General features: G+C 38.3%; 2 protein-coding genes across 2 annotated transcripts; both read left to right on the top strand.

Annotated features, from left to right (window-relative positions):
* Positions 1 to 18,300: 18,300 nt before the first annotated feature.
* On the top strand, positions 18,301 to 19,286 carry H1-4 (H1.4 linker histone, cluster member). Its single transcript, XM_070024408.1, has one exon. The coding sequence runs from the start codon at positions 18,347 to 18,349 to the stop codon at positions 19,004 to 19,006; it is 660 nt and encodes a 219-aa protein (XP_069880509.1). The 5' UTR covers positions 18,301 to 18,346; the 3' UTR covers positions 19,007 to 19,286.
* A 316-nt stretch (positions 19,287 to 19,602) lies between these two features.
* On the top strand, positions 19,603 to 23,437 carry LOC138828368 (histone H2B type 1-C/E/F/G/I). Its single transcript, XM_070024409.1, has 2 exons — positions 19,603 to 20,130; positions 23,181 to 23,437. Exon 1 carries the CDS (start codon positions 19,741 to 19,743, stop codon positions 20,119 to 20,121), a length of 381 nt encoding a protein of 126 aa, XP_069880510.1. The 5' UTR covers positions 19,603 to 19,740; the 3' UTR covers positions 20,122 to 20,130; positions 23,181 to 23,437.
* Positions 23,438 to 26,608: the final 3,171 nt, after the last annotated feature.

Here is a 26,608-nt window from a genome sequence, read left to right as displayed (position 1 = left end):
TCCTTGGGTTCTTGGTGTTCAATTTTCTCCAGGATGACAAAGTTGGGGCATGAGTGGGAATACATAGGGAAGGAAGCCCAGTGGAGTAAGGCTTGCACATGCCTTCCCTTAGCAGACTGGTCAAGCAAAGCAGTACGTAATTAGACTTCTGTAATTCCACACTGAATCAGTGAAATCATTCAAATCATTTCAGTTCCTAGCAATCAAATACTTTGATTTGGTCTTTGTTTCTTAATCCAAGCTAAAGCTGTTTCAGATGACTTCTATTTAGCAGATACTTCCATCTTTAGCGTCTTCAGGCAGCCTCTTCTCAAATCTATCTCCAGCAACTACCCTCTCCTCATATACCAACTAAAAAAAAAAAAAGTCACTACCTTAATCAGCATTTAAATTTTTCTGGGGTCATGAGACCGAACCACCTCACAATGCCTTGAGGCATTTTCTGAGGTGTCATAAGACCTAACCACCTCACAATGCCTACTGTGAGTACTGGATTATTTATTTATTAAACATTTCCTTTGTATACTTGGGTCAAAATTACTTAATATGAGCTTCCTCGGCGTTACCCTTAGCCTAGGTGTCTAACTTCTCTCTGCCTCCAACTCTTCTTATATCTCTAGTCACTTGTTATGAATACAAGCAGCTCAGTAATGTGAGTTCTGAAATTAGAACACAGGCTGGTCAAGGGAAATGGAAATAAATACCTAATAAGGCATTATTGTGTGCTAGGCATGTTCCTATGTGTTCTTATTCATGTCGTCCAACAATCCAAAAGATAAATTTCATTTCGTTGTATAATTAATGATGAGCAAATGGAAAAACACAGCCTAAATTAGGACTTAATTTAACAGTACTTCTCATACCTGGTATTGAGATTATTTTTAATGACAATTAATACAAAATGACAACTTTGCCCACAAACCAAAACATTACTCATGACATTCTATAAACTCTGTGGATAACTTAAAGGCAGAACTTAGGTTTCTCTGAATCTACTTAAAGAGAAGAAAATCTTTACAATGTGTGAACATAATAATCACTAGGGAGAGGGTAGAAACCAGCACCAGTTTAATTTAGAGGGTGATAAGTGAAACAAAAAGACTTTTGGTATTCGGTATTTTTCCAAGAACATGATAAACTGATTTGGTGTGGTGAATAAAGGAAAAATAATGAAGACATGAGATTTTAGTTCTCTCTTCTGTGTTCCAACAACAAAACTTTGTATTTAATTATTTACTAGTAAATGATACATTGTGAACTTTCTTAGCTTTGATATTTTCATCTTCCCAAGACCAGTATAAGGTCAAGGGCCTATTTTGTTAAATTGTATTCTGCTAGATCCTAGCATAGAATAGATACTTAATAATCAGGGAGGAAGTGTTGGCCTGAATAAATCAGTAGCTGAGCAGTCAGGAGGCACTTTGTTCAAGAATCTCAGGTTACTACTAGATAAGGCTTAAGTACAAAACTGTCTAATGCTGACAATAACATCTTCTCTTTTCAATAGAAATTTCCCTATAATCCAGGTTTTGTTGGGAGCTTTTAACTTCAGAGAAATAAAGTGCAGTCCTTCAATTCTTTTCCTAGAGATATTAGTAATAGCCCTCCTTCAAGCAAAGTTTAGTTCTTACAGATGTATCTCAGCTCCTCACCAAGTTATCTACCTTCTTTTTAAAATATATATATAATTGTTATATATATATATATGTATATGTGTGTGTGTATACACACACACACACACACACACACACACACACAGAGGGGTTACAGTTACATGAGTAAGGTAGCACATTTCCTATCAAATTTGTTACCCTCTCCTTTGTTTTTCCCCTACCATCCCTTCCCTCCCCACCTCCCCAACTCCTCCCTCCTTCTACTTTGCAGTATCACTATTTATGTCTAAATGTTCCAGTTACTGCTAGGGAAAATTCTCTAATGCACAATAAATGATCAGGAACTTCAGCTGGTCTCCAGCCCTTCAGAAGGTCTCAATCTACCTTACCTCAAGGGTCCTGGGAAAAACTTTAATTTAGGGCAATTTGATGAGAAGTTTAGAGTCAGGTCTCTCATTTACTGGTGGCTAATGGAAGACACCAATGACAAAAGTCTATCTTAAGTTTTTAACTGAAATGTGAGCATGAGAAAGAATCATTATTTAGTATTATAAGCTATCATGAGCAAATCAAACCAGGACAATATTGGTCAATTTTTATATCTCCTTATAAATTTCCAATTTGTCTAGAAAAATCCTTCTCCTTACTACATCTGTAATTTCCACTCCTTTATTATTTTATAGCATTTGAACTATTTTTATAGTGTAAGTTTTAAAACCAAATGTTATATATACATACACATACACATGCACATACGTGCACACACACACATGTCAACAAGGTATAAGTAGCTTCCTAAAGGTATCTAGTGATCTTAAGTTGTAATTATAAATTTACATATTTATATTAAGTATAAATTGCTAGGAATTTAATTGTTTTCATGAACCCTGAAGCTAAGATTGAAGCTCTTATTCTTCCACATGGTTCTCTACTCTGTATTTTATCTCAGGATTGTAATATTAAAATATGAAGAAGGGCAGGGAAGGTAGCTTGGTGGAAGAGTGCTTGCCGTGCATACATAAGGCCCAGGGTTCGATTTCTCAGCACCACATAGCAGAAAAAAGGTGGAAGTGGTGCTGTGGCTCAAGTGGTAGAGTCTGGCCTTGAACTAAAAAGCTGAGGGACAGCACCAAGGCCCAGAGTTCAGGCCCCATGACCAACCAAAAAAAATTATATATATATATATATATATATATATATATATATATATATATATATATATATAATGAAGAAGCCAATTAAAAGACAATATACCTAGAAAATAATTATAATATCTTTTTAGTAAGTATATCCATTGTACTTTCCAGAGAAATTGGAGTATGGCATGTAGGCTTGAAAATAAAGTGAATTATCAAGCAGTGATCAAGCAGTAATACTGATAAAAGCATCAGAACTTGATTGGATTCTATTTATAAAATTATTAGTTGTAGTTTAGGCAGAGAGGGAGGGATTTAGATCTTATGCACATTGCTTTTAATTGATCCTTTTCTCTTTTTAAGGCTTGAGGCTTGTAATTTAATCTGTGTAAGCTTGAGAGACAAGTTATAAGCTTCTAATATGCAATAGGACAAATATAAGATACATGTTTTCATCCCAAAAGAAAGTAAGGAAGAAGGACAGATGGTTGCTAAGGAAGTCCACCACCTATAAATGCAGTCTTGAATAATCTGCTGTGGCTATCTGATACTCTGCCTTTCAGGAGTACTCTGGTGGCAGTGTATCCATCATGATGCTGTCTGGTTTCTCTGCTTGGAGCTTGCCTCTTCAGTATAGTAGAGTCCCACCCAAGTAACTCTCTGTGAGAGACTGGCCCATACATAACTTTGCAAGACATTTTTCTGAACCAAAATGAATTCAGGCTTGTCTGCCTGCTACAAACGCGACTGAATCCCATGCGTACCTAAAGCCTGAAATGGACCCTAATGACTTTGGAACTGTCTTCCAGGTCCTTCTATTTTCTTGAATGATATTAGATGTTTATAGCTGGTCAGCTCTATGGTCTCTTTCTGTGAAATTCTAAAATCAGCCAGATACCAGTGGCTGACACCTGTAATTCTACCTACTCAGGCAGCTGAGATCTGAGTATATTGTTTCACAGCCAGCCCAGGCAGGAAAGTCCGTGTGACTCCTTATCTCCAATTAACTACCAAAAAGTTAAAGTGGAGATGTGGCTGGCTCATGTGGTAGAGTGCCAGCCTTGAACAGAAAAAAACAAAAGCAAGCAAGCAAACAAAAACTAAGCAAAAGCATTAGGCCCTGAATTCAAGCCTCAGTACACACACACACACACACACACACACACACACACACACGTGTACACACACACACACAGACTTCAAATAACATCTATCTCTCTACTATTTCATAAGCTTCCTATAGATCTTCAGTAAATACTTGGTACAAATATTAAGAATGAATAGGTTGGCAACAAAACATACCTGAGCAGAACAGATTATTCACTGTTTATACTCTAGGGGCCAGAGATTTTTCCTGAGTTATGAACCAGTTTAGTCTACAATTATTCTTAAATTCCAATAGCTAAATTTGGAGAGAAAAAAACTAATACGGCAGCTGTCAGATTTTAAGTTCAATAATTTTAAAAATCATTTTCACAGTCTCACTATATTTCAAGCTGCCAGTGGCTACTATGTTGGATACAATGTACATAGACAAATGTTGGTCATTACAAATATTATTATAAAAAGTAATGCTCACATTTGAACTCAGAACTTTATGTCTGTTACTCCACTGCTTTGTCACTTGAGCAACATCTCCAGCACCATTGTTATTTTGAAGAGGTAATCTAACAAATTTATTTAAACTGGGTTGGACTCAAACTACAATCTGCCAGATCTCAGCCACCTGAGTAGCTAGAATTAACAGTGTGTGCTACCAGAGCCTACTTATCACAGAAATTTTATTGGCTAGGACTAAGCTAGGCATTTATTGTCCCTTTAGGCTAATAAGGTAAGTGCACTTAACCAGCTTTCTCCAGGCAATTTTGGATTAAGGTCACCAAAATATCAGTTTGATCTGAAATTCAGACACGAAACAAATATTTGTTTTAGTATATCTGCCAATGTTGAATAAGCCACACTATAGCCAAAACCAAAATCAATTTTTATTTCTCTGAAATTCAATTTTAACCAGACATTCTGTATTTATATGGCTAAATCTAGCAACTGTATCTGAAGAGGAAAATTAGAGCATCTTTCCCAGGAGGTAGGTCCTTTGCTACTGGGAGTTCATATGTGAAGAATTGAGAAGAACTAACTCATTATTGAGAAGCTAACTCATTATAAGGAAAATTGAGAACTGAGAAACTAAGTCATTATAAAGAGAAATATTAGTACATGCATGCAAAGAGTGTGGAGAAGGAGGTTCCCAGATCTACTTTGCTTTCTTCTTGATTAGGTTTCAAAAGCTTCTCATTCCAGAGAGATGTCAGGATTGCAGGTATTTACTGAACCCCCACCGCATCTCAGAAATAAATGGGTGAACAATGTCAATGTTCCTACATCACTGATTCTGAACCCGTAATTTTTTATTGAAAATATATTCTAGGTTTATTTCAGTGTATGTACATATGTGAATTGGGAATAATCAGGAGCCAGAGGACAAAGATTAAGCCAGAGACTCTATTTTTTGTACAAAATTTCTAATCTTTTGAATGAGGAATACATTCACATAGTTCAAACCACTTGACATAAGTATAAAAGAATTCATCCTGCCACATCTCCCCACTTGATTGTCTTGTTGTTGTTTGTTTACTGTATATCTCCCAGTATTCATTTGTGTTGATGATAGTAAGGAATCAATATATATTTTGTCTCACACTTTTTCAATTTTAAGAAGAAGTAGATTGTACATACTGTTCTGTAGTTTCTCTTTTAGTAACAATTGGAGAATATTCTCTAAAAAATCACATGTAGCTTCCTAAACACAGTTACAGTACATTGTACTGTGAGGATTTTTCTTAATTGTGAAACCCATCCTGTATTAAGGTTTAGGGTTTTCCAAAGAAGCAAACTCAGTTGGATAGATAGATTAAGAGAGAGAGGCAGGGGAGAGAGAAAAAGAGAGAGGGAGAGAGAAAGATTGGGTGAAACATAATTTTTTTTTTTTTTTGGTCAGTCATGGGGCTTGAACTCTGGGCCAGGGCGCTGCCCCTCAGCTCTTCAGCTCAAGGCTAGCACTCTACCACTTAGGCCACAGTACCACTTCCAGTTTGCTGGTGGTTTATTGGAGATAAGAGTCTCACAGACTTACCTGCCCAGGCTGGCTTTGAACCATGATCCTCAGATCTCAGCCTGAGTAGCTAGGATTACAGGCATGAGCCACCAATGGCCAGCTTGTGATTCATAAATTTTTAAGGGCATTTCCTTACTCCGTAATGAAGAGTGAAAGGTCCCATAACAAACTGTAAATTGGATTCCCTGGGATGGAGACTTGGGCTTTAGCTCTGTCATTTGCCAAGTGTCTGATTTGGACATAGTCACCAGCTTAAATACCATGTTTTTTCCATCTGTAAAATGAGTTATTAGTGCCTTGTGGGGTGGGGGGAGGGGGGAGAGTCAAAAGCAGAACTCAGAGATTGAGATTTCCATCAGGGATATGCTGACTTTGTCCTGTTGAGATTGAAATCATTGGAGTTGTTAAGTCAGAGCAGTAACATCTGCGCACATTTCACCCCTGAGAGATCTAGAGGAGTTAAGCTCATAGACATGCTGGTTTGAAATGGTGGTAGAGTGCCCACACATATCTTCCATTCAACTTTCACCAGCTCTTCTCAAGGTTTCAAAACAGAAGTCCCAATGGCGTGGGTGAATGTGTAACTGGCAAATCCCTTTCCAGTAGCAGTCTCCAAAAACATTTTATATTCAGACCATTCTGTTGGGGTTCACTATGACTGCCTGCCTTCATTGGGGATATGGAGAATTTATCCTCATGAGAAACCTGAGCCACCTTTATAGAGAAGAGAAAAATATGGATAGCCACTGAGGAAAAAGATCCTGTATACCTTGGTACTATGAGACGAAAAAATAAATGGGAAGAGCATAGAAGGAAGCCCCCATTTCCTTCTTTTCAGATAATAGGGAGACTGGGGTTTTGAGCTGAATATTCTTGTGTATACATGACCAGGCATTGTTGGTTCATGCCAGTAATCATCCTATTCAAGAGACTGAGATATGAAGATGGCAATTTAAAGCCAGCCAGGGAAGGATAGTGAGAGTCTGATTTCCAATTAACCACCAAAGAGCTAGAAGTGGAACTGTGGCTAAAGTAACAAAGCACTAGCTTTGAGCAGGAAAAGCTGAGGGACAGAGTCCAGGCCCTAAATTCAAGCCTCAGGACTGGCACAAACATACACACACACATATACACACATTTCCATGGTTTTGCAATGTAAAACACTGGGTTGTGTTACTGTCCTTGTTTGTCGGTCTCTAGGTCTGCTATTTAAAAATCTATGTGTTGTTTTGAATCCTTTCTTGTTTTCTGCTCTGTGTCCAGTGTAATATTTGGTAGACTGAAATTGGCCATATAGGCAGTACTATACAAATATACATTTGTTTTGCTTTTGGAGAGCTAGTTATTAAATATTTCACAGTAAATCACATCACTATCTTAAACACAAACACACACACACACACACACACACACACACACACACACACACACACACACTGCTAAATTGTTTTCTTCCCTAGAAGGGTCTTGTCTCACCTCCCAAATGACGCCCATACTTCTGGGTTAATTTATATTCGACCCTTTCTCTTATAGCTTCATCTACCATATAACATTCTGGTATAGTTTCCTACCACTTTGGTTTTTATGTATCCTTTTCAAACTTTTATGTGGAAGCCTCGAACACACTTCTTGTAGCATCTCACCTGTCTCAAACTTTTGCTAAACTAACACCTTCTGGGTTAGGTCCTTCTTGATCATTCTCCAACTCTCAGAAGTTGTGGGGGTATATCTTCTGTGGAGGGGGCTGTGGTTGTCAGATGGTGATGCTGGTAGTGGAGAGTGTTGGCACAAAATAATCAGTAAGGCAAAGAAACCATGAGCATACAAGGAGAACTCTTTAACCAGTGACCCAAGGGACTTTCTCTGGGTTGCCTGGCAATGCACTAGGAGGGATGGTTGCTTCTCTCCCTGGAGGAGGATCTACCAATGTTCCCAGGTGCTGACAAGCTGACACCCACACAGAAAATGTTTATTGTCTTTATTCAAAACTGCTCGTCGCTTTCTCTGTGAAAAATGGAGAACATAGACTGTGGAATAGTTCTGTGCATGAGTCTACCCCTGTCCAGGCAAGTGGCTCTGCTGTTGCATGAGAAAAGGCATTGTTTCACCTGCCAACCACTAACCAGCTTGTGCCTGCTGTCAGGTGATCCAGAAAGCAGGAGTAGAAAGATCTGCTAGCAAAAGTTAAATGACCTACAGAGTGGCAGTCAGTAGAAATATGTGGCAGATATAATTTTAGTGAAAGATAAAAGCTTTCAATAAGGGGCTGGGATCCAGCTTTTTTTGGTGGTGGTGGAAATCGGATTTGAACTCAGAGCTTCAGGCTTGTCAACTGCTCTACACTTGACCCATGCCCTTAGCCCTTTTTACTCTAGTTTATTTTTCAGATAAGGTCTCTAATAATTTTTCTTGGGCCAGCTTCTGCCTGCCTCATAGCTGAGCTATCTGGTATGTACCACTATACCTGCTTAATTATTTTAGTTAGAAAAAAAATATTTTAGTTAGAATTTTGTTGGCCTCAAACAGCATTCTTCCAATATCCATCTCCCATTCAACTGGAATTACAGGTGTGGAAAAACCCACCAGTCAAACTTTTAATTTTTGCTTGCTTGCTTGCTTGCTTTTCAGTAGTCGGATTTGAATTCAGAGCCTCACACTTGCAAGATAGGCATTGTACCACTTGAGCCACATCCCCATAGTCAAACTTTTAACCATTATTCTAATCACCTTATTTTTCATCTGCTCAAATGTTCCTAATGGAAGCCACAAACCAACAATTCTCTCTGTAATTTTCCATTTCATGCTCCCTTTCTGTGTCTATTCTTTTTCCGCCATCTTACTTTCCTTTTCATTTTGTGTTGTCTTTTTAAAGAACATTTTAACATTTTTCCACATTGGACACACAGTATTAAATTCAAGTGTGTGAAGACAGCACTTCATTCTGCAATGCCCCAGAAGGCCTCAGTCATGCAAGGCAAATCTAAGAGTTCACCTCTCAGCTTCTGGTGTTTACCTAATCTAACTTGTTGTTCACCGAGAATTAAGTTCATACTGGTATTAGGAAAGTAAACATGATGTGTGACGAACTTAAAGAGGGAAAACACAGAAGGAACCCTCAATGAATTTTAGTTGTTGTTTGCTAATAATATTTACTGTGATATTATTATGTGATGATACAGCAGTCTGTTAAAGCAAGCATTGCCTATTTCTTTAGAGATTTTGTTTTGCTTAATTTCACTGGATGGCTGCTCCAATTCTATATTGTACAGTATATGTTATTTTTCAGCCAATACACCTGAAAAATACCCTAATCTCTTTTTTAAATAAGTTAGTTATAATATTATGAGAGAAACAAATGGCAAATGGTATTTTAAAAAGGAAAGAGGGGCTGGAAAGGTGGCTCAGTGGTAGAGCACTTGCCTTGCATGCCTGAGGCCCTGGGTTCGATTCCTCAGCACCACATGAGCAAAAAGAAAAAAGTCAGAAGTGGCACTGTGGCTCAAGGGGTAGAGCGCTAGCCTTGAACTGAAGAGCTGAGGGACAGGGCCCAGGCCCAGAGTTCAGGCCCCACTACTGGACCCTCTCCTCCCCCACCAAAAAAAAAGGAAAGAAACTGGGGGCTGGGAAGGTGGCTTAGTGGTAGAGTGCTTGCCTTGTATGCATGAGGCCCTGGGTTCCATTCCTCAGTACCACATAAGCAGAAAAGGCCAGAAATAGCACTGTGACTCAAGTGGTATTGTATTCACCTTGAGTTGAAGAGCTCAGGGACAGCGCCCAGGCCCAGAGTTCAGGCCCCACAACTGACAAAAAAAAAAAAAAAAAAAGGAAAGAAATTGATTTTGAGCAATTTATTCTATTTATTTTTATACAACTCAAACCAGATGCAGCAACCTTCAAGGCTCTTCATTTTGTTTCCTGAGTTTGTATGAGATAATAGAAACAAAAGCACAATTTTGACCATATGTCAGCTCCCTTATTTTGTGTTATATTTCCTTGAGACAATTATTCTACTTGTTTTCTCTCACTTGTTTGTTTTATGCCTTTACTGAGGCTTGAAGCTAGGGCTTCAAACTCCAGCTCAACTTTCTTGCTCACAGCTGGCACTCTGTAACTTAACCACATCCTCGGTGTAGCATTTTGCTGGTTAATTGGGATGAAATCCTGTGGACTTTTCTGCCCAGGCGACATTTGAACTGTGGTCCTCTAAAGCTCAATCCCTTGAGAAGCTAGATTTACAAGCATGTTTGTTAGCCTTTAGGGGATAAGTACTTGTCTGGATTACCAGTGAGAATTTGCCATTGATAGTCCAGCCTACAGGCCAACATCACCTGTGAGTATTTTCTCTCAGAAACCTTGTAATATCTTCCATGTTAGGTTCTCTTTGTGTTTCCTGATCACTCATGATGAACTGCTATTTTTCTTATCTTTTCACTTCTTATAGGTGGAGTTATCAGTGATTATTCATCATCTACATGTATATTGCAAATCATCCCGAAATTTAGTAGCACCAGGATCTGAGCTCAAGGAAGCTTGCACCTCTGGATTTGTCACAAGGCTGCATTCAAGGCAATGACCAGGATTGCTGCCATCTCAAGGCTTAGTATAGAAATAGACCACTTCCAAGCTCACTCACAAAGTTATTGGCAGAATCAGTTGTTCCAGGACCAAATTTATTGTCACATGGGTTTCTATTCAAGGCAGCTCACCCCATTACAGCTGAGGGTGAACCAGAAAAACCCAATATTCATCCGTTATATTCAGATCCATTGTTTGTGAATGTATTCACCTACTCTGGATAAAGAAATGAAAACAATCACACTAGAGATTTCATATAAAAGGATCTTAAAAGAGGTAATTAGATGAGCAGGTGATGTATAAGTGAAGAACCTCAAGGGCAGGAGGAAAAACCAAAGATAAACTAGAATAGAAAGTCACCACCTCTCCTGAGATAGAGAAACATAGGGAACGCCACTAGCACTCAAAATTACAGCTGGAATTCTGTGGTAAAGCAGAAAAAACACAGGCTGATAAGGTGAGAGCTGTCACTGCCAGGAGAAGGGATAGCTGCTTGGTCTGGATTCTGATTACCCGAGACACTAGAAAAGACCCAGGAAGCAAAGAAGAAAAATACCATCATCTGCCTTTAGTTTGTTCCATTGGTGAAATCAGAAAGCAGGTGTACCTGGGAAATGTAGTTTTCTGATGTGCAACCACATCAAAGAGTAAACAGGCAAAATGACAGACTTAGCAGAAACTGAACACAACACACATATTTTGTACTCTTAACAATATAGAAGTAGATTTCTAGTTTTTATAATAATGAAAGAAAAAGAAACCCAATATATTGAGTTATCTACCTCACCAATGAGGTGCACTGCTGATGAAGATTGTAGACAAGCAGGCATGAATCCCTCGATGATTTCATCAATTAAGGTGAATAGGTTCTCCTTAAGCACAGGTTCCACCAAGCACAAAACTAAAATAGTCTTGAAAAATTATGTCTGTACTCAATATATTGAAACTTTTTCCTGGTTATTTAAGTTCAAATAATAAAGTGTAACAACTATGTACATGACATTAACATTGTAGTAGATATTATAAGAGGTCATGAGATTAAAGTATACAGGAGAATTCCACAGATAATATGAAATATGATACTATTGAGGATTTATGGATTTTGGTGTTAATGAGGTCCTGAAACCAATTTTCTTAGAATATCAAATTATTGTATTTTGTATTTCCTTACAAATCATTAGTTGTCCCTTGCTGAATCCCCTGTTCCTACCTTACTCTCAAATCAAAGAACACTTAAAACTAAAGGTAGCAAATATTAAAATAATATTTATTTTTTCCTGCTTTCATTGTGCAGTACAAAGACTTGAACTCAGTGTTTTACACTCATTTGGCAGGTGCCAAACAGGTGCACTGTATATGTTGTTATACTTAGGATAACAATCATTTACAACAGGTGCTAGAATTAGTCACTAGTATCTCCTCAACAAGAGAGGCAATTGAATTTGCTGTTTTAGCTGTAAGACCCTAAGACAAGTTACTTGAAATCTTTGAATTCAGTTTAGTCTTCTGGCAACTGTGATAATAATATTACATAAGGTTATTACAAGGAATGGATCAATTTTGGTAAGGTGCTTAAAATACTTCTTAGTACTTTATATCCATTCAATGCTATGGTTTATCAGTATGTTTCCATATCTAAATTATAACTGATCGGGAAACCACAGCTTAATGGAAAAAATAAATACCCTTTATAATTCTATAGTCATAGAGTATTGTCCAATGTGTACTTGGTCTCTCCTGGTTAGAAAATAATGCAATAAACTCATCTGTCATATTATTTTTAATTCAAGTGCAAATAAAAATGTGGATTAGAAGTCTACCTCATAGGTATTTAGATTTCTATAATCATGGTAATTGGGAACACATATACATACTAGGTGGAAGGCAATGTTATAAGCACTTCAGAAATACAATCTAATCCTAGCAATAATCCCAAGTAGAAAAAAGTTGTTTTATATTTGGTATAATTATGTAACTCAATAATCTGTAAATCTTGGTGCTTAACAACAGGAAAGGTTATTTCAGACATCTAGAGAGTAGCTCTCCTCCACAATTTAATTACAGAGGGATCCAAGTAAAAGGAAAGTGGCACAAAGGGAATTCATTTCTCTTGATGATTGTGCTTTAAAGTAGACACATGCCATTTCAAGTATCTGTCCCCTACATACTCACATGTTTATGACTGGCAAGATTGTATTAAGAAAGATTAGTTCTCACATGAGGAGAGATATTACAAATTTCTATCAATGGGAAGGGATATATAATTTTCCTAGTATGGGTAGTAAGGCAAATGACAGCAACAGTCGAGTGTACTGTAATATTCCCATCCAAAGTTTCGGCATGAGAAGCAATGGAGGTTAAAATATTTCTCAAAATCATCTAGTAAACAATAAACATGGCCAGTTGAAATGTAGCAGTCTATCTCCAGAACTGCAATAGCCAGACTGCAAAGTGTTCTCAGGAACTATCACTTTCTAATGCTCTTGTATTTTCATAGTTTCCTCCCAAATTAGTTTTTATTCTGTTGTTTTGGAAATTGGGAGCTCCCAGAGACTGGCTTACTCATTTTGTTTGCATGCTTTGTTTTCTTTTGTTGTTATTTTTCCCTCCTTATTTTGGGACCTGGAAAAATGTTCCAAACCCATGACATACTTTTTCTATCCCAGCCTTGGAACTACTACAGAACCCTGATTCCTTTTATTGTTCCTTATGTTGAGGACTGGAGCAGAGAGGCCAAAGATTGTGTGCTAGTGTACTAATTGCTACTTGGTTTTTAACTGTTCCTATGATTTCTTAGATGACAGGACAAGAAGGTACTTGTGGTATACACATATACTGACCCATGCACCTAAATACACACAAACCTATGCTCCATATAATTGGGGATGTTTTTAAATATCCCTGATTCTAATGCAGCATATGAGCTTTATTTTAGGCAAATACATCTTGCTTCAATGAAAACACTGGACCTCATTATTTATGATATAGATAATTGAACTTCTTTGTTCAATGCAGGTGTATGCATAGTTTCAGAGTCAATAAGTCACATCCCTGAAAGAACATTTTTACTAGATTACAGTATCATTTTAGTCCTCAGTTTTACAGGACAATATTGTTCTCCACGGTTATGTCCCTTTTACTCAATCCTTTTGGTGTTCTTATATTATTAATTGAGTACAGATTGGTTCATTGGCACTACTTTTATTCTATTTTGGATTCTCCCATTGCTGTTAGTTTTAATATTTTCTTCATTCAATAGTTTGTCTTGCCAGTATGTAAGGCATCACTACAGTTTTAAGTTAGTCTTCTATGAAAAGACATACTAAGAAGTGCATCAGGGCTGAGAAGTTGGCTCAGTGGTAGAGTGCTTGCCTTGCATGCATGAGGCCCTGGGTTCAATTCCTCAAGCACCACAAAAGCAGAAAAAGCCAGAAGTGGCGCTGTGACTCAAGTGGTAGGGTGCTAGCCTTGAGCTGAAGAGCTGAAGGACAGAACCCAGGCCCAGAGTTCAAGCCCCATAACCAACAATAACAACAACAACAACAACAAAAAACCTGCATCAATCTCTCTTCACCCTCTTACTGTCTTCCCATCACCCTCCTCTCCATCTCTTCATCCCTTACCTTGTAAAGGTCAGCAATACTTTTAGATTTAGTTTATCTTTCCTGTATCTTTTCTACATAACCTAGTAAAACTTGCCTTTTTATAGCCCCTTCTGTCTCTCACAATTGGAATCATACTATGGATCTTTTCTGTTTCATCTTGTCACTTAAGTACTTATTTTGAATTTAAGTACATATTAGTCCATAAAGATCTTCCCTAATCATTTTTGTAGCTGTGTATTATTCCATTGTGATTGTTCCCTTATTTTTTCAACTACTCATTTAAGCTTTAAGATTGTTTGTAGTATTGTATTCTATTATATTACTGTATTCTAATATAGTAATCTATTCCAAACAATGTTACAATGAATAACCCTGTACATGCATCCTATAGTTTTAGTTGTTGACTTAAAAGAGAAACCATACCTAAGATGACACTCTTTGTCTAGTTTAAAACTTGTCTTTCCCAAACTCTGCCTTAAAAAAAAAACAATCATAGTCACATCATATTAAGATGGCAATAACCAGAAATGAGTACTTGAAACAAATGATCATGTAGTAAAATGAATCAAGCAGAAGCCTGTCTTTCTCTTTCTACAAATCATTTTATTACTGGTAGCACACTTGCCAGGTATAATTTCCATAATGGAAATAATCAATGGGTCCACTATTTCTATCACACAGGGTTCCTTAGAGACTTAAAGTAATGTCAGCAATACAAACTTATTTTTAACACATTAAAGAACAATGCACTTGAGAATATTTAGTGACTATGAAAGCAGTGAATTGAATCCATTGTCCCAGCCACTGTGGACATATGAGACCACACAGGAAGAAATGTCCTTTACATGAAAAGAGAGGTAGGGAAGGGTGGGGCACATCTGTCTACAAAATAATGTACACACGTTGTATTGTAGTATTTTAATTTTTGTAAAGAAACCCTTTGGCCTCAAACTATGACATTCATTTTAATGCTTTTCAAGACCTGCAATGTTGTAGGAAACACTGGTAAATAACATCACATGCTCTGAAATCAAACTGCTATGAGCTATAATCTGGCATGAACCGTTTACCAACATTCTGCTCAGATTTCCTTAGCTTTTTCAAGCTCTTCTTCTGTTTGAAAGGGGAACACTAGCAGAAGAGTTTTAAATTGGTTAAGGAAGACCTTTCATGTAGCACACAGTACAGTCTTCAATAAATGGAAGGCTCGGGGAATAGTAGCTCATGCCTAAAATTGCAGCATTCAAGAGGCTAAGGTAAGAGGACCATGAATTTAACCTGGGACACAACATAGCAAAACCCTGTCTCCTAAACAAAGAAAAATTATCTTTTTAATGTTTAAAGTAAACAGAATAAGTTTCTTTCAAAAAGAAAGCCATCAAAGCAGTAAAGCTCTCTGTCAGTAGAGGAGCCCAAACAGGAGTCCTGAAAGATACTTGTTATTAAGCATGATCAAATGATGTAAGAAATTGCAATGCTGTCCTAGGGAATTCAAGTTGCACATGAGTAGTTGAGGTTCAATCCAATACTTTGAATGGAAAATAATGAATTGGAGGATCCTGAATTGGAGGATCCTTCCCCCTTTTGAGCCTATTATAGTGTCTAGTCATATATGAACACAAGAAAATCAGGATTCAGTTGCTGCTGCCTTGTCTTCCCAACCTGTGGTCATATCTACCCTAGACAGCTACTCTGAAGTTGCACAGGCAAACTCAGAAATCTAGAGAAAATCTTTTAGATCCAAACTCATCCGAAGCCTAGCCTTCAAATTAATATTTAAAACATATGAATAAAAATGTGCCTATACAAATGTAATTTTGACCTAGCCTCAACAGCACACCAATAAATAAGTGAAACTTTGGCATTGTTCTTATTTCACTAAAGGAAAGTATTTTTTAACTTAATCAAATCAGTCTTCAATGTCTTCATAGTCAAACACTTTTATTCATCAGAAACGAACTGAATGATCACAGAATTTTGAAAGCTACATCAAGTATAAAACAAAGAGTGTAGCCAGGTGCCAGTGGCTCACGCCTGCAATCCTAGCTACTCAGGAGGCTGAGATCTGAGGATCGAGGTTCAAAGCCAGCCCGGGCAGGGCAGGAAAGTCCATGAGACTCTTATCTCCAATAAACCCAGAAAACCAGAAGTGGCGCTGTAGCTCAAGTGGTAGAGCACTTGCCTTGAGCTGAAGAGCTAAGGGACAGCGCTTAGGCCCAGAGTTCAAGGCCCACGACCTGACATAAATAAATAAACCAAAGAGTTTAAAAATAAGGCATTTAGGGGCTGGGAAGGTGGCTCAGTGGGAGAGTGCTTGCCTTGCATGTGGTAGAACACAAAGAGGCTCAAGGATAGTTCCCAGGCTGTGATTTCAAGCCCCACAACCAACAAAACAAACAGAGGCATTTGAGATCCAATATGTTTCGAAAACTTCATTTTAAGGTATATTTTTGCTTTTCTTTAACAACAGATAATATCCTATCACTCTAATTAAATGCCCACAAAGTCAGTTTCTGTGTACTCTTTTGAGGCTTTATGTATTTTTTATTAATATGTATGTGTACATTTGCCTTTTACTAGCACACACTACACTGAAACTACATACTAAGATTTAAGAAATACTAATACTGATAAGCTGTATCATTTTATTTCAAATTTAACAAGGCTTCAGTGTTTAAAACACCTCACTAATATTGCATTTACATTCTGTGTTGGTTTTGTTCCAAATTTCTGCTGTTTTATATTATGCACATGACTACTTGGAGCAAAAGAGCTAATAATTAAACTGATGTACAATGATATGTAATCATCATATCCAGAAAAGTATGCCAAATAGACTTGTAGTAGTAAGCAATATTATTCCTTGGGTCTCTGGTGAGTGGGTTACAGTTTTAAAAATACCAGTCACAGTTTCCCAGAAATACTCCCTTTCATTGGACTTCCATTATCAACTTATCTTTTTCAATAGTTGAATAACTATCGTTATTTCAACACGTGGCAAAGGAAGTTTTCAGAAGGCAATTACTTAGCCAGGATAACTTCTCCAAGATCTATTTCTGAGAAGAAAATTCGTACTTGTCATTCAGTCCCTATATGTCATTTATTTTTAAGAAGCTCCTGAAAACATAGACTATAATCATCATAAGGACTGAAACCATATATGGTGGGTAGATGTCATCAGATACTCAGTAATATTGGGGTCTGTGTTTCTCAAGCAATGGGAATAGTAAGGTTCCAACCTACATTTCTCATTCCTTTCTACTCTATGATCAATGCTTATGCTTCATTTGTAGATATCATATTACAATGTAATCCCGAAACATATGACAAAAGAATTTGGAGAATTTGTCAGCATCTTTGCTAAATTCTTTTGTGAAGTGCACTTTTACTTCCAATGACTTTATGAGCATTATTTACGTGTTACTTAAAATTTATTCTTTTTCATGTGTGTGTCCGGGCTGTTTTGGATTCCCTTATTTCCCTAATATTCTAAATTCAAGGTATCCCAACCTATGGAGTAGTTGTCCAGAGCAAGAGAGAAGCAACAGCCCCGCCCCCAACCCTTGGGAGCAGAAAGGAATGGAATTATCACAAGGAATTATTTTAAAACTTAGGTACATCAGACCGAAATAAATGGATTGTTGCGTAGATTGATGTCCTAGGGGTCCAAAATTTAACCCCAAACGGGCAGTTATTTGTTTATCATTAAACTAAACCAGTTTGATGAACTCAAATGCCCTCGGCTCAATAGGCAGGACTCTCCGAGGAGCCTGTGTTACTTCCTTCACTTAAGTGCAGATTTGTAATAAAAATCTTACTGCCAGTGGCATGGATCTTGGATATATAAGAAGCTAACAACTTGGAGAATGATATTTGATAGGTCAAAAAACTCCAGAGTTAAAGATCAGTTTATAATTTACGAAGAAAATAGAAAGTTTTGTTTCTCTGAGTTGAAATTTGCAGAGCAGGGCGGGAAATATTGCTAGTTTTTGGCACAAGGTTTGATCCTTTCCCCATTATTTGAGATGTGCATGAAGCCTGAGACTTCGGGGATCATTATCCATGAAAAATCCCGCAATTCTGTGTAGAGAATTTTGATATTTTTGGCTTTTTTTGAGGTGTAACAAACACAACTCGGGATCGGAGAGGACACTCTGTGTCTGCCAGCGAGGCGGGCTGGACAGCGCACCAATCACGGAGCAGCTCCGCCCTATATAAACGGGAGGGCGCAGCGCCACTGCCCGAGTTCTGGCCAGTGCCTGTGCTTCCGGCTCGAGTTGCTCTCTACAAGCCCGCGTCAACATGTCCGAGACTGCGCCTGCCGCCCCGGCTACTCCGGCCCCCGCCGAGAAGACGCCCGTGAAGAAGAAGGCCCGCAAGTCTGCAGGTTCTGCGAAGCGCAAGGCATCCGGGCCCCCAGTGTCCGAGCTCATCACCAAGGCAGTTGCCGCTTCCAAGGAGCGCAGCGGAGTGTCTTTGGCCGCGCTCAAGAAGGCACTGGCAGCTGCGGGCTATGATGTGGAGAAGAACAACAGCCGCATCAAGCTGGGTCTCAAGAGTCTGGTGAGCAAGGGCACCCTGGTGCAGACCAAGGGCACCGGCGCTTCGGGCTCTTTCAAACTCAACAAAAAGGCGGCCTCCGGGGAAACCAAGCCTAGAGCGAAAAAGGCAGGTACGGCTAAGGCCAAGAAGACTGCCGGCGCTGCAAAGAAGCCCAAGAAGGCTACGGGGGCTACCACCCCTAAGAAGAGCGCCAAGAAGACCCCAAAGAAGGCAAAGAAGCCAGCGGCAGCTGCAGGAGCTAAAAAGGCGAAAAGCCCGAAAAAAGCGAAAGCAGCCAAGCCGAAGAAGGCGCCCAAGAGCCCAGCCAAGGCGAAGGCTGTGAAGCCTAAGGCGGCCAAACCAAAGGCCGCTAAGCCCAAGGCAGCCAAGCCAAAGAAGGCGGCAGCCAAGAAGAAATAAAGTTCCTTTGGCCAACTGCTTTGCACAACACAACCCAAAGGCTCTTTTCAGAGCCACCCACCGATCTCAGCAAAAAGAGCTGTTGCACACTCAGTGGGCGTTGCTAGGAGTGGGGGGCGGGCTTATCTGGGAGGCGCCGACTTAGCAATATTACCCGGAAATCCAGGAGTACTCTAGGTAGCCAGTTCTTAAGGCTCGTACTTGTTAGCAGTTCGCACATGCAAACTTTGAGCTTAAAGTATGCATAACGTAACCAAATAAATGTACTATTATGACTTGGTGTTTGGTTTGTGGAAATTTTGAATTTCAAATCCCTGTCATAGCCCAACATACTGTAGAGCTGAGGGTATTCGTTGAAAGGGTGGACGGGAATTGGCTATTGTTTTAGGCGCTGTTCCCTGTACCAGGACATAACTTTAAAATAGTTCAACATAGAACTTGCAGACTGAAAGACTGAAAGTTATTTTCAGAACTGCTTTCAGTAGTCTCGTTTAGGCTTTCCAATTGGGTGAATCCTGCAACAAAAAGAGCCAATGAAAGAGTAGACAAAGTGTCGTTTATATTCTCATTTGTGACGACACAGTAAAGTAATCCAATCGAGGAGGAAGTCTTACCAACCTCATTTGAATACCGGCCCTATAAATTACCGGGAAGGAGGACAACGCTTCCGTTTGCGTTACTTTTGTCAGATTTTTCCCCCTGTGTTTTTGTACTATAGTGCCATTTGTACTATAATGCCAGAACCTGCGAAGTCCGCCCCGGCCCCAAAGAAGGGCTCCAAGAAGGCGGTGACCAAGGCGCAGAAGAAGGACGGCAAGAAGCGCAAGCGGAGCCGCAAGGAGAGCTACTCGGTGTACGTGTACAAGGTGCTGAAGCAGGTCCACCCGGACACCGGCATCTCGTCCAAGGCCATGGGCATCATGAACTCGTTCGTGAACGACATCTTCGAGCGCATCGCGGGCGAGGCGTCTCGCCTGGCGCACTACAACAAGCGCTCGACCATCACGTCCCGGGAGATCCAGACGGCCGTGCGCCTGCTGCTGCCCGGGGAGCTGGCCAAGCACGCCGTGTCCGAGGGCACCAAGGCCGTCACCAAGTACACCAGCTCCAAATAAACCTGCCAAGTAAGCGTTTTACCACTTAATCCCAAAGGCTCTTTTAAGAGCCATGCATGATTTCTACAAATGAGTTGTAATTCTGCCATTCCCAAGTTCTCTCTTAAGTTGATGTACTGAACTAGAAACTACACTGCCCATCTTTTTGGCATAGTTCTGGCTGACCCGGAACTCGATCTTGCCGCCCTCCAAGTGACGGGACTAAGGAGCATGCGCCACTGCGCCCTTTGTAGTTCGCAGCCAGTTTTAGTTCTGTGTTGTATAGAAAATAATGTGCCTACCAGACACTGCACACGCCACAGTGCTAGTTCTATAAAGTGACTAAACGTCGTTCTGTCTTCATATGTAGTTCTCCACGCTGATCATGAATTAGTCCACGGGGTGATAATTTTCCTAGGCACAAAACAGTGTATTCTGACCTCAGCATTGTCTCCCTTTTTTGTTTAGCTAAGTAGCTTTGTGGTATAGAAATAGGGTTAAGACCATGTGAGTCTACGGTGAAATACAGTGCGCTTGCTTTCCTGAGTAGGTGACTTTGAGGGATAGGGTACGGTCTAAATAGAGCTCAATATAGGAATAAAGACTGATGGAGTCAGGGAAGGAATAGCTGAGCATATAAGAAACACTCGTTCAGAATCCCACAATAAAACCACGAGATGGATGAGGCTGGATTGGAATGGGGGGAGTGCTGTCTGAAATGGAAAGTTCTAGCGGAGAGTTATTTCCCAAATAGAAATATGACTAGAATAATTTAAATGAAGTGAAAAAAATTCCAAAAATATAAGAAAACAGAGCAAAGTAAAAGTAGAAGAAAATAGAATTTGGTCATGAAGAATAAAGAGACTTGAACTGTGTCCAAATTCCTTGATAAATTGTACTCTTAATTGTTCACAGCATGTTTGCTTATAATTGAGTTTATTCAAGAAATTGTCATTGAAAGTCTTGAGATTAGGCACTAGAGTTAATACTGGGGATAAAAAGAGAGAAAAGGTACTTTCAGTCAGAGGATTAGAACTAATTGCTTTCATTATCTTGTTACTACACCTAAAATGCGTCTCTCCGTTTAGAAATCTATAAGCAATTGAATGGGCTTGGGGTCTTATAGAAACTGTCAACCACATTAAATTGATGAAACTACTCATCTCATTTTTGAGTAATAGACAAACTAGTAATATTTGACATCAAATGGAAGTTTTCAACTCTCCCAAAACATTTTCAGCTAGGAAATAAACTCACAAAACTATGATACACAAAATTACGGTTTCACAGAAGGACATATATTAAAATCGGCCAAGTAAAGAAATAAAAGAATGCATCAACGTTTCAAACACATCTCTGCCAAAGACATAAAACAGCATGCACCCAGATTATTCACAACCAGGAAAACTTACCCTGGACCACAGAAATGACTGCATTCATGACTGGTCTTTAGTCTCCTGTTTGTCCAGAGGTATTACAAATATGGCATGGCCCCAAAGCTCCCACTGCAAATCACATTGTTCAATGAACTGTAGTAAGCCTGGTCCCCAGGTTTAAAAACAAGCAACACAACAACAACAACAACAAACTTCTGGCAGTAATTCCAGCCTAGAGATGAGCTTCTACCCAAGGACAATCACTCTTTAGATAAGTTTAATCCTTTACTATACCCATAGTGTTAAGAACATTTTTTTCAATTGTTATTTGCATATCATTAAACATAACTGAGTGACACAGCTATTTGTATTTTTTATTATCTCATATTATTGTAGATATTTAGATCCACTGTGCTTCTAGAAATTCCAAGGGGATATCTCATTGGAGAATTGTTTGGGGGAGGAGGTTATTTTGTTCAAATGAACAGTCACAAGAGTATTCTCTGATTTACCTTCACTAAATCCTGGCTGAAAGAAAAGAAGGGGGGGCAGGAGAATGAAGAGCTTTTCTTTCTATGAGCAGCAACACTTGTGTGGTTCCCCCACATCCTCGCCATAAACTATGAAATTTGCCACATTGACAGGCAACAAGAATTGTAGAGATATTATTTTCCATTGTATTATTTCTATTTTAAAATTTGGCAATTTCAAGATAGTTTATAAATATAATATCTCATAAATCTCCCAGCCAAATTATGACTACGTTTCAGGAAAGAGATGTGAGAAGAGTAACAAATTAAAGACTCAGAAAAGGAATGGAAAGTAAACCAACAATAATAGGAGGAAAAGAGTTTATAGATGAAAAGAGAAGCCTTTAGTAGAATGTGGGAGAGAAAAGTCGGGGGGGAGGGGGAGGAGGGCAGAAATGAATAAGCAGAGCTAGTCACATATTTGGTGTCTGAAATGGAATAATTAATAGCTATCATACAATAAATAAAATACTTCCCACCTTGCCATGTTTCTTAAGATTTTCCTTGGTGGCTTGACTAAAATGTCACCACACTTGGGAGGCTTTGTTCAACCATCAGATTTGTAATATGGCACCTTCTTTTCTCCCATTCTTCATGTTCTCTACTTACAACAGACATCAAGATGTTATTAGGGTAGGTAAAGCATACATATGTCTGTAACAAGAATAGAGAACTAAGTTATCAAAGAGGTTCAATTGATTGGGTAGCCTAGCAGTAATTAATAGCACATCAGTTAGAGTTATTTTAAAAGGAATTGGGATATTTCATGTGAATCTCTATAACCAGTAATGGCCATTTACTTCCCACTTAGCAACTGGTAGCAATTATGTTTTCCTTTTCACTGACTTTAAATGAAAATTAAACGGCCAAAATATGAATCTTTTCAAGTCAAAATGAAGGGAAGAGAATATGCACTCTTGAACTACATAAGTTCCACCCAAGAAGAGTGGAAAGATTTGAAACTGAAATCATGTTATACAGAGATATCCCTTGACTAAGCACAAGTTGAGCTATTATCTGTGAAAATTAATAGTAACAAGTAACACTGGAGAAAAGATTCCTAATATAGGCCATTACTCAAGCATAAATAAAAAGATCCTCTTTATATAGGAAATATTAATTCTGATGGTAAAATGACACCTAACAAATACATATTTTTTATTTCTTTAATCAGGAGAGATATGCTGAAAAGAAGTGAATGTATAAAGTAATTGAAGATATGCATCTGTCCATAAAAGTTACAAAGCATTAAAACTGTAATCAGCTTGAAAATGAGAACAGTCTGACATACTACATATCCCACCCCAGCCCAATCCATCAAGTTTACTAAACATTGATTCATCAAACAGAGATACTTGAGGAGTGGAGGAGTTTCAACAGGATATTTTATCTTTTTTATTTAATTGGTATTTGATTTATACAAATGGAATTTATTGCTATTAAAAAGCCTAGTTACTAAGGATTACTTATTTAACATAGACTACCTTTGCTAGAAGTCGGAATAGAGGAGTGGAAAGCCTCTAAATGAAACATTATAAATATTATAATTAACTATTGTAAACGCCGACCCAGAAAACCACTTGGATACACAGTCGCATAGAAGAAAGAAGACTTTAATGGCTATCTCTCATGGGATAAAGAGTAGCAAACTGCTCTCCCAGCCATAGAGGTAGATAGAGTGTCAGGAGTTTGAAGGCAGAAGAAGGGTCTGGGGCAAGAAATCTTTGTAGTCACAGCTGGACACTGGAGATATCAGCCAGGTCAGGACATTCTGTAGCTGGGTTTCAGCCAGGGAAAACTTCCTGTCACAGAGACAATACATTCTGTATTTGATCCATGGCAAAGTCAATACATCTTACAGCTGTCATGTAGCCAGGGAAAGCATCTTATAGCAGGGACAATACATTACATAGCTGGCACCTTGTTATTATACACTAGTACCCACATGTGACCAGGACTGGCATCTAGGCATGGCTTGTGGATGACCCAGGGTGAAGGCTGTCAACAAAAATAGGGGTGAATAAGCTTACACCTATAATTAAAGTTTATGGAGAATTAGAAGTATATATTCATTAAAATCTTTCTTCTCTGATCCCTCCCTACTTTCCAAGGAGATCTATTCATCCATTCAACCATCTGCCTACTATCAATCTTTACATTTTATGGTATCAAGATCTGAAAGGAGAGTGGGGATGTAGTGTACTAAGAAGTGTTTGGCTTTCCAGAATGATCCTGAAGCCACTATTTGAGGTGTCACCCTCTACCCTATCCAATCAATGTAAAAGAAACACAGTGCTTTGAAACAATCTCAAACTTGTGTGAGCATCAAAATCACCTGGAACACTTACAAATAAAATTGCTAGGCACCAACCCAATAGTTTCTGATCCATTGAGATCCATTTCTGGATTAGAGGGCAATAGTTTATATTTCCAAATTATCCAGCTGGTAGAAATACTATTAGTACTGATACCACATTTGAATAGCTTTGTTTTGAAGGACATGCCATCCTATTCCAGGAGGAACAAGACAAGTATGACGACAAATATCCGACTCACTATAAGCTCTTACCTAGGGCCCACTCCATCTGAAAACCATTTTCCCATACTCTAGCACAACCTGAGAATGTTAGGCTCACACCACATTAAGCCACTCCAGCTTCCCCACATAGCAGACTATAGTTTTGTGTCAGTGTTTGGCCAACAGTCTTTTACCAGGATGTTCACAGCTTGTGAACAGGGACCTTGCCTTTGAGCAGCCAGTGTTTTAACCTTGACTTTGCAGGCATCCATTCTGAGCACAACTGTGGTCATTTACACATAAGAAACTCCAAAATCCAGAGTTCATTTCACCATATATCTGATGGATGAAGACACCCCTCTTAACTCCAAGGTCACCTTGCTGTTTGTAGGGTATTTCTTGTAAGGTTTCAGTATCTGTGTGTGGATAATTACTTCCCAACTGAATAAATATATTTTAAAATTTGATCTTCAGGTGCATAAAAAGTCAAGAACCATTAGGCACAGTAGTACCCAAAGTCCACAGCACTTTTCAAGAGCTAACAAAAATATTTTCATTATTTCTAAAAATCAAAAGACAAAACTGAAATTCTACACTGAAGAAACTTGTAATAAATGTATGAAACTTTGATTTTAACTATTCACAATTTTTCCTTTGTTCCTTGCTATTCTTTTATTTCTTTAAATTTTAATACCTAGTTGCTTTTTGTCTCACATAATTTTAATCTCTGAAATTCCTTGTATGACTGAGAAACTGATACATCTAAAGCTTTTTGTTTTGAAACTTGACTGTCTCCAATGTGTCAAAGAAAACTCTTGTCTTTTGAAACTTATCTTTTATTTAGACATTCAAAGTTACCAATGGTGCTCCTGGCACATAATAATTTCCCATCAAACAAATTGTTTAATAAATAAATAAATGATCAACCCCTACAAAATTACACTCCCTACCTAAAGGGTATATAGGAGGAAAATTCATTGAACACTCTGGATACTAGCCATGGGACACTAGGTGGCGCTAGAAAACTGCATCATTTTAATTCCAGGACACTACTTGAGAACCTCAGACTAAAGCTTCGCAACAAATTTCCTCTTTCACTCGTCTGCAGTCTTGCAAAAATAAATCTTATCCGTAGAAACCTTTGCTACATTTTTTTTCTCCAAATCACACTTTCTCAAATAGTTTTGGCTTTATACTAGGTGTCTTAGGTCTGTTTGAAAGCCTAGACCTTTCTCCCAAGGGGTAGCCTAATTTCCACAGCCCAGAATCTCTTGGTACTTGAACCAGGGAATTGAAGCTGGTGTGTTTATTACCCTTGTTTCAGCTCTTAGGTTGTTATTGTTTGGGTGCATTTTAGAGAAAAATATTTTTCTTTTAAGTTGGGCAAGTATATGTTAGTATGTTTGTTCTTTCACTACTCATTAGTTATTTTGCTTCAGAACTTTCTAGAATTTCTAGTTTTTCTCATTGCAGATAAATGTCACTACAGTGTCCTCTGTCTCTATAATACTTTTTGCCTTAAGTAATATTTTGTCTAATGTTAATATTGACTGTACTTGCATGTTTTTTTATTGTGAAAATACTGTACAGAGGGGTGACAATTACATGGGCAAGATCTTGCATGGTTTTAGTAAACATTTCTAGGCATATTTTCCTGCATATTTATTTCTATTGTGTTTTAAAAGCTATACATGATTTGTTCTCAGAGTAACATGTTAATATATAAGTAATATATTTCAGTAACGCTAGTCTGACATAAAATAAACAATAAAGCATATCTTACTGCATACATTCATTTGCTTATATTAAAAATGAGTCACAAACAGAAGGGAAATTGCATATAGTCTAGCATGATCTGAAAAAGGCAAAAGCAAATCATAAAGCATCCCTCCATGAGATCACAATCATATAGCAAAATATCTTAGCATAAATTCCACTTAAATTTATAACATCTTTAAATGATATTTTATACACATACAAAAAATTTGTATGTGTATAAATTATACTAGGAATAAGTCTAACAGACTTATTTATAAAAAGAATAGTTTTGAGATGACTTCATGGTTATATTCTTTAGCTTACCG

Source organism: Dipodomys merriami, unplaced genomic scaffold, assembly GCF_024711535.1.
Source record: "Dipodomys merriami isolate MVZ:Mamm:240054 unplaced genomic scaffold, mDipMer1.0.p SCAF_16, whole genome shotgun sequence".
In the NCBI taxonomy this organism is placed as follows: domain Eukaryota; kingdom Metazoa; phylum Chordata; class Mammalia; order Rodentia; family Heteromyidae; genus Dipodomys; species Dipodomys merriami.
This window is presented reverse-complemented; position numbering and strand designations above follow the sequence as displayed.

What these genes read in the sequence shown, in the direction of transcription:
- H1-4 (XM_070024408.1), top strand. Translation starts at nt 18,347, where the DNA reads ATGTCCGAGACTGCGCCTGCCGCCCCGGCTACTCCGGCCCCCGCCGAG.
- LOC138828368 (XM_070024409.1), top strand. Translation starts at nt 19,741, where the DNA reads ATGCCAGAACCTGCGAAGTCCGCCCCGGCCCCAAAGAAGGGCTCCAAG.